The sequence below is a fragment of the Nomascus leucogenys genome, chromosome 5, assembly GCF_006542625.1.
Source record: "Nomascus leucogenys isolate Asia chromosome 5, Asia_NLE_v1, whole genome shotgun sequence".
Taxonomy (NCBI): domain Eukaryota; kingdom Metazoa; phylum Chordata; class Mammalia; order Primates; family Hylobatidae; genus Nomascus; species Nomascus leucogenys.
The window spans coordinates 78,474,578-78,486,921 of record NC_044385.1 but is presented as its reverse complement, the minus strand read 5'-3'; the positions used below and the strand labels follow the sequence as shown (position 1 = coordinate 78,486,921).

Here is a 12,344-nt window from a genome sequence, read left to right as displayed (position 1 = left end):
TCTCAAAAAAAAAACAAAACAAAACAAAAAAAACCAACAAAAAAGAAAATTACGAAGAATAATAAGCACAGTGAACTTATTTAATATACCTGAATGAAAAAAGAAAACATGTCAGTTGACAATAACCATATCATGAAAGTAGTTATGCTCTTGTTAACACTTCTGATGACATAGGGCTAATTTAACACAGTTTAAAAAAAAACACATAGGTTTAGTTTTTACCTCTAAAGGCACCTGCAATATTCCAGCCAGCTGTTTGGCCAGCTGCATGTGGTACTGTGTGCCTGAGCCGTAGGTTTCTCTGGTAACTGGGTTAGCTATTCCCATGCTCAGCAAGTAGGATTTAAACCTGATGGTCTATAATAAAAGAGGAGAAAATGCAGAATTAGTCTCTCCACCTCAATATTTGAAATTCTTCCATCACAAATTCAATTCCACTCAATTATTTCTACATATCCCCATTCCTTCTACTGTGTTTCTATTGTGTGAACTATAAGGGAGCAGATTTCCAGGAGTTCCCTGAATACATCTAATTATTCTCCTCCCTACTTCCCTCCTGGTCTCTCATATTCTGTTTACTTCACAAGTCTGATGTGAAAGGAGATTCAGAAAACGCCTCTGCTATATTTAATGCCAACCAAATAGTACAACTGAAAACTTAGGAAAATGGCTGTGATTAGATTGTAGACAAACTGAATGAAACAAAGATCAAACTTAGGGATATGTATAAAACAGCCACTCCTTGTACATTTCAGTATTTCTGTTTTGTACACTCCAAAAAAAGGCACTGAAATAGCCTTTAATCCTAATAGAACTAATATAATTTTTATGGTTGACTTTTCTTTGGCACTTTCACATATCCTCAAGTCCTAAAAGAAATAAAACAGGCTGGGTGTGGTGGTTCATGCCTGTAATCCGAGGCAGGTGAATCACGAGATCAGGAGATCGAGACCATCCTGACTAACACGGTGAAACCCGGTCTCTACTAAAAATACAAAAAATTAGCCAGGCGTGGTGGCACATGCCTGTAGTCCCAGCTACTCAGGACGCCGAGGCAGAAGAATCGCTTGAACCCGGGAGGTGGAGGTAGCAGTGAGCCAAGATCGTGCCACTGCACTTCAGCCTGGGCGACGGAGCGACACTCCATCTCATAAATAAATAAACAATAAATAAAACAAATAATAAATAAAACAGTACATTCAGAAAGCCAATGTAAACCACAAAAACCTTACTGCATTATTTGTGTTATCTAGTTTCAAATGCCTTAAAAAAGCAACTTATTTACCTCATCTTCTGTGATGTCACCTTGTTTGTCTTTAATTTTATTAGCAATTGATTTTGATAACTCCACCATTTCCTTAGCCTGTCAAATAAAAAGTAAAGACTGAAAAGCAATATTGTCCCCAAAATGTCTGCTAACAAAATATATTTCAAAAACTGTATCATAATTGGTATGAATTTAATAGGCATAAATGACATATACCTTGATCATTAGTTTGCTGAGGTCTTCAAAGGCCTGAAATGAGAAATGAATTTTGGTTGAAATCCATCTAAAGAATTAAAATGACTTAAAAAAATGAAGCACCCTCTATTTTTTCCCCATAAAAATTTGAAATTTTCAGCCAGGCGCAGTGGCTCACGCCTGTAATCCCAGCACTCTGAGAGGCCGAGGCAGGCGGATCACGAGGTCAGGAGATCGAGACCATCCTGGCTAATACGGTGAAACCCAGTCTCCACTAAAAATACAAAAAAAATTAGCCAGACTCCCGCCTGTAGTCCCAGCTACTCGGGAGGCTGAGGTAGGAGAATGGCATGAACCCGGGAGGCGGAGCTGGCAGTGAGCCGAGATCGTGTCACTGTGCTCCAGCCTGGGCGACAGAGCGAGATTCTGTCTCAAAAAAAAAAAAAAAAAAATTGACATTTTCTTGCAAATATCAATTTGTTAATAAATATTTATATAATTTCATTTTAGCTAAAAAACCATACATTTTCCAAACAAACTGCAAAAGAACTTCATATTTTCAAAGAGAAAATAATTATTATTGATTAAATAAGCAAAAGGTGATATAAACAGTAGTTCAAAAAATATTATTTACTGTTATTTGAGAAAAGTAAGAAATTCTGTCACTGTCACTGGTTTTTTCTAAAATCATTTTCTAATAGGAAGTCTCTAAGAATCAAAAGCACTACAAAGCTTTCCTGGTTGAAAATGGCAATACACAGCTGCAGGAATAGTTCTCTGGGCACAATAATTTTGGCTTTAAATAGATATTACTTAACTGAAACAGTAAGTTTAGTAAGATAATCAGTTTAAGTAAGATAATCAGCCTCTGATGGTCACACCCATTATGCCTGTAGATATGGTGGATATCACAAAAGAAAAACATTCAAATACCATCTAAATGTATCTACATAGAATCAACTGTTTAATTTGCTACAGCAAAAAACTACTTCAAAGGCCTCTTCGAATTTAAATATATTTAAAATAAATTATTTCAAGTTACGAAAATATACTCCCAGTGCAGAATATCTTATCTAATTGATGCATACAGATGTTATTTTTTAAAACCAGTTAAGCAGCTTGTCATTAACTGAAATATCAGTCCATATGGTGGTCTGAAACATATAATAGTGGCTCTGATCAGCTTATGCCCATCTGCAGGAAAGCATCCCCCATCTGCAAAAGGATTTTGCTAAAAGAATAGTGTGTTGCGTATTCTTATGGCCAACTCACTAAGGTTAATAACTGAAAACAAAGGGGAATGTGCACACACCTAACAGGAATTTCCTTAGATAAACAAAAGGCTTAAACACTGGATTCTTATCAGCTAGAGCCAGCAGATGCAGGAAACCCTTTGTGAGAAACTCTGGGCACCAGCTCTAAAAGTAAGTCAATTCTAACATTAAAATAGAGGGCAAATCACACACCAACCTAGTTTTCAAAAATAAAACACACATTTTGCACACTTAGGTTTTTACTTTTAATATATAAGATATTAATAGATTTTTTTTATCTGTGTAAAGAAAACTGGTAACGATAACACTTTTAAATTGTATATGGTAAATTACTGTATTTATTATATTATGTTGTTGTAGAAAAAATATGCTAAGTTGAGAGTCCACAAAGAATACGTAAATAAGCCCTGTAAACTTATACATAGGCAATAAAAAAAGTAAATATTTTAGTGCCTTAGAAGAAATATCTATAAATATTTTAAGTGATTATAAAACACAGAGAAAAGCTTCCTCACTTTTATTTCTATAATTATTATAAAATTTGGAATTAGTCAACTATCAAAAAATGAGTAAAGAAACTACCTACAATAAAAATTAAAGCAAAAGAGATGCACATATCCATTCTATAATTGCATCTGCCAGTTTATGGAACCTTGTATCCCTCTACCACACCTATAGTCAAATTTCCACTCCAATTTTGAGAAAAACAGCACCTGTTTTAAAACCAGGAGTACCCCATTAAGCTGACTTACAGCATGATTTATTACTTACTTTTAGTTATCACTTTGGCTATTAGCGTCAGTAACTCAGTATATTCTTGATTTTCCACTTCAGTACTCTTGAATGTGCCTTCCATATTCCATTCCCTTTTCCTGGGTTCTTCTTATCCATGCTGGTCATCTGCTAGAGCCTATTCATCTTTCAGCCTTTGATTTCCATATTCCTGCTGCTAACAAGCCCTCCCGTGACCTCAACAGAAGTTAGGGATCATGTTATATATCCCTGCTGTAGCCTATATGTTCTCCTTGCAAGGTGTTTCTCCCACTGTGGATAATGCCTCTTTGCCTGCCTGTGTCTGTGCATCACCACAGTATCCACAGCCTCTGATACAAGGCCTGGCACAAAGTAGGGAGGAATATCTGCTGAATAAATTAATGATCTGCATGATTAATGATCTGCTGAATAAATTAATGGTCTGTATGGTGGAGCACAATGCTTATGTAGAATCCTTTGAACTATGCGACTCCAAGAAAATTAGACTGAAACAAAATAACTTACTTTATAAATTAAGAAAAACATTATTTTCAACATAACATTGAGTTAGTATGGCAGTATCAGAAAGAAAAATACAAGTAATGCAAAATCAGCCCACTGCTCCATGCCATCTCCAAAAGCGTCGACACAAAGAGGATGACAAGACACCGCTGAAAGAAGATGGTGCAGCACCTTCTAGGTGGTGAAGAGAGTGGTGATGTGGTGCACGTCACCACCAGCAAACTGCCTGCAAATCAGGAGACTTGGGTTCTCATCTGCCTCGTTCCAAATCTAGTCACTTACTCTTGAGACAATTTCTTCTCTGAATAATAAGAACCCTTCTAATGCTAAAATGTTGAAATTTTATTAATCTTCTCAGAATAGATGATTCTGAAAAGATGGTGGCTATGGCAGCACAGTTTTTGAAACTCTCCAAATCACAACATGAAAACCGGGCAACTAGATCTCAAAACCAAACATATACTACAACACTAAGTGTAAGGATACTAGCAAAAACCCCTCAAGATACAAGCGGGTAGGGCAAACCACTAAGAGCCACAAGACCTGCAGGATGCCAGGATCTAGGCAGGAGAAAGAAAAGAAAAGCAACAATGTAACCACAGACCTGAGAATGCAAGAGCCCCAAGAGAGCCAATAGGGATTCACCAGGAAGCAAGGCAGGCCAATTAGAGGACAGTGCCTAAAATGGGGAGGACTGTGCCTACTTCAATTACGGAAGGGTCCACTATTAACCTTTTATTTCAAAATAAGCTAAAAGATGTTAAGAAGATGATACAAGCTATGAAGGATCAATATAAATGAGAAATAGGTGACAGGACTCAGGAAAGAATTAAAAATAAAAGGAAAAAAATCATTTCAGAAATAAAGGCTACACTAGACAGACATTAGTGAATAAACACAACAGATAAAACCTTCAAAGAGGTGAAAAAGAGGAAAACTTTCTAAATAAAAAGAAATGAGGAAAGAAATGAAAAGCATTAGAGTCACAAATTGTGAAGAAAGGCAGTGAAACTGCAACATACAGCTAATAGGAGTCCCAGAAGAAAAAAAATCAAAGCAATTATTGAAAATTATAGGCTGGGCACAGTGACTCGCGCCTGTAATCCCAGCACTTTGGGAGGCCGAGGCGGCCGGATCACAAGGTCAGGAGTTCGAGACCAGCTTTGCCAATATTGGTGAAACCCCATCTCTACTAAAAATACAAAAAATTAGTTGGGTGTGGTGGCATGCACCTGTAGTCCCAGCTACTTGGGAGGCTGAGGTAGGAGAACTGCTTGAACCCGGGAGGCAGAGGTTGCAGTGAGCCAAGATTGCACCACTGCACTCCAGCGTGGGCAACAGAGTGAGATTCCATCTCAAAAAAAAAAAAAAAAGAAAGTTATAATGCAGAAAAATTTCCCTGAAATTAAAAAATTCCTGAAACTATATACTGAGAAAGCACAGCATGCACCTAAGAATAACAACTCACAATGACTAATACACAGACACAGTCTAGTAAAATTACTGGGCTTTAAAGTAAAATTTAAAAATACTTTGCCCATCTAGGAAAAACAGCAAGTGTCTTTTAAGGGGAAAAAATTAAATTAAACACTTCATGCCAGACCAAAAAAAAAAGTAATATAATGAAGGAACTCAAAGAAAGAAAATGTGAGCTGAGGATTTTAAATCCAAGAAAACTGACCTTCATGTATAAGGAAGACAAACATGGCAGATACAGAGAATATTGTTCCTATGATCATTTCCTAAAAAATCTACTACAGAATGAGGCTTCAGACAACCAAAGTGACCACAGAGAGCTCAGCATAAGGACTGGTGGTACTAAACATGGAAGTACTTACAAAACTAAGAGTCAACGAGAGCTGGAGCTGAGGGGGAGAGTGTATGCAGTGGCTGTATGCTCAGACGGTGTAAAAACAGTGCACCTATTTTTCAAATGTATGAAGAATGGGGAAAACACATATAAATTTTTTTTTCAACTGCTTTAGTAATTATCTGGTAGTGTCATCTTAAATTTGAATAGAAAAATAAGTACGCTCTTGTTAGGCACTTTATATTAACAACAACAAAATTCTAGCTCTGTCCATTGAAAAAGCCTAGAAACAAAGATCAACCCAATACTGATGAATATTACTAGCAGGCAGATTGTGGTTCTGAAATATCATTTCCCACTAAAAGAAACCAGAGCGGGCTGGGCAAGGTGGCTCATGCCTATAATCCCAGCACTTTGCGAGGCTGAGGCGGGCAGATCACGAGGTCAGGAGATTGAGACCATCCTGTCTAACATGGTGAAACCCCGTCTCTACTAAAAATACAAAAAATTAGCCAGGTGTGGTGGCGGGCGCCTATAGTCCCAGCTACTCGGGAGGCTGAGGCAGGAGAATGGCGTGAACCTGGGAGGCAGAGCTTGCAGTGAGCCGAGATCAAGCCACTGCATTCCAGCCTGGGCGACAGAGCGAGCCTCCGTCTCAAACAAAAACAAAAACAAAACAAAACAAAAAAACAAACACACAAACCTAGTCATTGTCAAAAGACAATAAGGAAACAATTTATTACCCTGATGATAAAGGAAAATGCAATTATCCTGCCTTTCCTATATGAACTGGACAACCAAATAGTAGATAAGGGAAACGTTTCTTTAAAAAGTATTCCAACTAATAAATGAAAAATAAACACAGAATTATCACTATTTAGCACCACCAATGAATTAATAGATCTAGGCACTGAATATTAACAGCTGCTAACATGACAGAGATAAGATGTGCCTCCAACGAAAGAACACAGCATCACCTTTAGTTTTGCCAAAGGGACAGAAAATGAGTGTGACAGAGATTCTGGATCCAGCTGCCAATTTGGGGAAAATACAGGGTTGAGGAAAATATACAACTTCACCACAGATACACATCCAGAAAAATCTACTATGGGCACTTAATAGGTCAAATGCCCTCGGTTCCCCAACAGTAATCTGTATTTTCAATTAGTGAGCCCAAAATAAGCATTTAAATAACTATTTGTAGTTTTAGACTTTACTTGATTGACATAAATCTTTGAAATTCTCTGAACAGCAACCATCAGCGGAATTTTACTTATGAATTACTATGAAAACCAAAGATTTACTTTAAAGCATCATTTCAGGCCGGGCGCGGTGGCTCAAGCCTGTAATCCTAGCACTTTGGGAGGCCGAGGTGGGCGGATCACGAGGTCAGGAGTTCGAGACCATCCTGGCCAACATAGTGAAACCCTGTCTCTACTTAAAAATACAAAAAAATTAGCAGGGCGTGGTGGCGGGCGCCTGTAGTCCCAGCTACTCGGGAGGCTGAGGCAGGAGAATGGCGTGAACCCGGGAGGTGGAGCTTGCAGTGAGCCGAGATGGTGCCACTGCACTCCAGCCTGGGCCACAGAGCCAGACTCTGTCTCAAAAAAAAAAAATAATAAATAAATAAATAAATAAAGCATCATTTCATAAAAAACCAAGACCATTTTTATATAAACATGGAAAAACCAATGATATGTTTAGTTGTATTAACTAATTACAGAATCTAATGCATAACTGGTCTTTTTAGCTAGAGTTCTTTCCCCTTCTCTTGAATTTCCTCATATATCATGAAGCCTCAGAAACACTGGAATGTACATGCTCAGGGTTGTCTCCTAGTAGAAGTGATGGGCTGCTTTGAGCCATTCTTACTGATGTCTGGTCTGGTCCCTGGGTGGTCATTAACATAAAATGGTGTGGTATCCGGCCACAGACAGTGGCCACAGAATAACATTTTTCTCTCAACTGTTACTTCAACTTCCAAAATAATTATACAGAGAACCTTGAACTCATTAGGAGTATCCTCCAATCAGTTTCATCTAGACTGTAAAATCTACACACAACATTTTATGATATTTTCTAACAGCAAACAAATTTGCATTTCTTTTTTATTCCTTTCAGAAAAAGGTTTTGGTTAGATTTTGCCAGCCCGAGGTAGACCTGTTAAAGAGAATAGGAGACTATGTAGCTTCAGGCAAATGAAATATATTCCAAATTACAGAAGGGAATTAGTCACAGCTGTAGCTAAAAGAATAGACACAAATGGCTGGAATAGATGGACAGCCAGAATTTAACAGTTACCTCAGAAATGTTTTTGTCAGTTTCTTTTCTTTTTTCTTCCAGTTTCCTTTCAATACCTACAATTCCTACAGCCCTTATTCTTCCTGGCTGAAAAAAAAAAAAGAAGTAGAAAATAAAACATACAAAATAGGAAGGAAACAAAATCTTTTGTCACCAACCACATTGTGTTTTCAATGGCGGGAAAGGACCCACAAAGAACCAAAGAAAAACAGCATACACGGACATTTAGCTTCCCTTCAAAACATGTGTTTGTTTCTTGCTATACATAATGATCTTAAAATCATTCAAGAAAAACCAAATATATAATAAATGGCATATTTTACTCTGCATTTTAGATATAAGTTAAATTTCCTATCATTTTCCTTCTTTGGCAAGCTATTACGTATCAGATACTTAATAGGGTTTCAAATGTACAAAAAAATCACAGTTTAAATTTTAGTTTTTTTTTTTTTTTTTTTGAGACAGAGTCTGGCTCTGTCCCCCAGGCTGGAGTGCAGTGGCACCATCTCGGCTCACTGCAAGCTCCGCCTCCCAGGTTCACGCCATTCTCCTGCCTCAGCCTCCCGAGTAGCTGGGACTACAGGCGCCCGCCACCACGCCCTGCTAATTTTTTTGTATTTTTAGTAGAGACACGGTTTCACTACGTTGGCCAGGATGGTCTCGAACTCCTGACCTCGTGATCCGCCCACCTCGGCCTCCCAAAGTGCTAGGATTACAGGCTTGAGCCACTGCACCTGGCCTAAATTTTGGTTCTTAATTATTATTCAAGCTACTTTCATACATTTGAGTGCCTATCTAGTGTTGGTGATTAATTTAGACAGGCCTGGAAAACATTACCCAGCTGTACTGTCTATTCTCTCAAATGCCACACTGATTATGAAGAACAGAATGCAGTGAGTGAACCCTACCTTCTATCACCCTAAGAATTATGCTGGTAAGCAGTCATTTATGTTTACTAAGTGTCTGCTATATAGACAGCACTAAATTAGGTGCTGTGAAAATAATTTTTTTTTCTTTTTTTGAGACAGAGTCTTGCTCTGTCGCCCAGGCTGGAGTGCAATGGTGTAATCTTGGCTCACAGCAACCTCCGCCTCCTGGCTTCAAGTGACTCTCCTGCCTCAGCCTTCTGAGCAGCTGGGATTACAGGCATGCACCATCCTGCCTGGCTAATTTTTGTATTTTTAATAGAGATGGGGTTTCACAATGTTGGCCAGGCTGGTCTCAAACTCCTGACCTCATGATCCGCCCCACCTTGGCCTCCCAAAGTGGTGGGATTACAGGCGTGAGCCACCGCGCCCCACTGAAAATAAATTCTTTATAAGAATACCATTGCACTATTTTGTTTTGGGCAAGTTCTACAATCACAGAGTCTTTTTCTTAATGAAGATGTAGGTACAGAGTTGAAAATACTGGATTAGCAAATAGTTTTAAAAATACCTGGGGTCCTCTATTTGTTTTTAATGACTGGGAAACTGGCATATTCTCCCATCTTCTTTGTGTCATTTCCTCTGATAAACGCCTGTAAAACTGTTATGCAAATAAACACACTTTAAATGACTCAGTCAGATTGTAACATCCTTGTATAAATCATTACTTAACATTTCTTTTTTTTTTTTTTTTTTGAGGTGGAGTTTTGCTCTTGTTGCCCAGGCTGGAGTGCAATGGCGTGATCTAGGTTCACCACAACTTCCGCCTCCCCTATTCAAGCGATTCTCCTGCCTCAGCCTCCCAAGTAGCTGGGATTACAGGCATGTGCCACCACACCCAGCTAATTTTGTATTTTTAGTAGAGATGAGGTTTCTCCATATTGGTCAGGCTGGTCTTGAACTCTCGACCTCAGGTGATCTGCCCGCCTCGGCCTCCCAAAGTGCTGGGATTATAGGCATGAGCCACCGCGCCTGGCCACTTAACATTTCTTCAGTATAAAAGTCTGTTGAGTCATTTGCAGCAAGCCCAGAATTCTCAGAGACATCAAAGAAAATCAAAGGAAGTTCTTTTCTTGGATCAGCTTCAGAAAGCACAAAGGAAAAAAAAAAAGAGAGAAGGAACTGACCTTATATATAAAGTGGGCTATTCTCAACAAAGAGATGAGTGACAATGAAATCAACAGACTTACTTTAAACAATCCTGTATATGTGGATTGTTTTCTATCTACAATGAAACAAACACAGTGCCAGGAAAAATATACAACCATTCTCCATGAAGGAAGCAGAGAGTCATTTGTCTAGTTAAAATATAAAACCAAAAAGTAGGACCAAAACATACCTATGCTCACAAATAATCAAATATATTTTTCAACTTCAGTGAGAAAAACTTTAGTCAATCACTTATATCTGCTTAGTGATCACTTGTCAGGAGCACTGGGTGAGGTGCTATAGAAAAAAATAAATAATAATTTATGATATTGATGGGGAGAATAAATACACACTTCTAATTATCTTAAGAATTCTTGTACAGCAACTTATTCAGAACATATAAACTATTATACTGCAGAATAAGTACTTAAGTGATTAAGATTAACTGGAGTTAATCAAGACAGACAGCCTGATTTAAAGCTAGGGAACCTTCAGATACTGAGATAGTTCAACATACCACTGCATTTACACTCTGTTCCTTTAACTAAACTATACCACCGAAAACTCCGCTAGCAGGCGAATGGCATGACTTAGTGTATTTTCCAGCCTCTGTTCCTTCCTTGGGACCACACCCTCTGCTCCCCATTCCCACTGAAACCTAAACTTCATATTCTCCACTCACTGCTAAGGCTTAAGATATAATAAAAATTTTATTGGCCAGGCGCGGTGGCTCACGCTTGTAATCCCAGCACTTTGGGAGGCTGAGGTGGGCGGATCACGAGGTCAAGAGATCGAGACCACGGTGAAACCCCGTCTCTACTAAAAATACAAAAAATTAGCCGGGCGTGGTGGTGGGCACCTGTAGTCCCAGCTACTCAGAGAGGCTGAGGCAGGAGAATGGCGTGAACCCAGGAGGCGGAGCTTGCAGTGAGCCGAGATTGCGCCACTGCACTCCAGCCTGGGCGACAGAGCGAGACTCCGTCTCAAAAAAAAAAAAAAAAAAATTTTATTGTAAAAATATGGTGAAATCTGGTATGTTGTATAATACTATCTTCCATCATGTTAATAAGCCACAACAAACACACACACACACACACACCTTTCTAGTACAATTTTATTCATGTAGAAACTTACCTCAATCTGGCCATGTTCTTTGAAGGAGAGTTTGATGTAGGAGTTCTTACTACTCTGGAATGGGCCAGGTTCTTTGTTAGGAGGAGCTGGGTGAAGATGAACCACTATTTTGGCACTGAGGAAAGAACAAATGTAATATATTGAATTGCCTTTCAAAAAAATATAACTAATTCTACTTTTATAACTTTTTATCTATTTCAAATCACTTTTAAAATTCATGTAGAAACAAACATCCCAAAAAGCATCCTTTTAAAGTGTGTATTAGTTCAATATTAATGAAGCTTTCAAAAATCTCTCTACTTAAAACTTATAAGCTATGAACCAAAAAGCTTCAAGTTACTAGCTCTGTAGATTAAATTAGAGTGTGACTTTAGAAAATAAGGTCAAAATAAATTTGCAAAATTTTGAGTTTATGATTATGGTTTTCCAACTACAAACATCCCTAGAGGTTATAAGGGGGCCTATAATTTCTGCCAAAGCATACGCCCTCTTATTCATTTGAAAACAAAATGTGAAAACTTATCTGTAAAAATGGCCAGCTGATATTTTATTAAAATTCCATCCAAAACTAACATTCTACAGTGTCATTTGTTGGAAAATGCCACTCAATCAACAGCATGATCTAGAAAGATATCCAATAACAAAAACAATTCCCAAAATGCTGTGGCTCTAAGAACACAAACTACCATTATCTTTATGACTATCATAATCTTCTATGCTATTAAAAATACCACTATATTTGGTCAGCTTAATAAGTCTGTTTTCCTCCTTTTTTTTTTTTTCAACCTAGTCAATAAGCAATCTTCTATAAAGATTTGGGAAACTAAAAAACTCAAAGTATCTCGGGTACCTAGTTTAGTGCTTTTTCTTTATTGATCATGCTACAGATACACACCTACCACTCAATTTTACTTTTCTTTTTTTGGAACCATTTGGTTACCTAAATATCACTGCAAAATTGAAACACCAGGCATTGGGCCTCCTCAATGTGAATGGGTGGGGCCAGCCTTGTA

The 12,344-nt window shown here is 38.1% G+C and overlaps 1 protein-coding gene across 3 annotated transcripts in view; it reads right to left on the bottom strand.

Moving 5' to 3' along the window:
* VPS36 (vacuolar protein sorting 36 homolog) overlaps positions 1–12,344 on the bottom strand; it is a 39,927-nt gene that overhangs the window by 14,018 nt on the left and 13,565 nt on the right. For 2 of the 3 annotated variants that reach the window (XM_003257414.3, XM_012506947.2), the window contains exons 4-9: positions 11,332–11,446; positions 9,560–9,649; positions 8,123–8,209; positions 1,484–1,516; positions 1,286–1,363; positions 223–357 (exon numbers count right to left, since the gene is read on the bottom strand). In XM_003257414.3, the coding sequence (XP_003257462.1) occupies positions 223–357; positions 1,286–1,363; positions 1,484–1,516; positions 8,123–8,209; positions 9,560–9,649; positions 11,332–11,446 (538 nt within the window). The remainder of the gene's footprint in view (positions 1–222; positions 358–1,285; positions 1,364–1,483; positions 1,517–8,122; positions 8,210–9,559; positions 9,650–11,331; positions 11,447–12,344) is intronic. The other variant, XM_030813455.1, reaches the window with a different exon arrangement.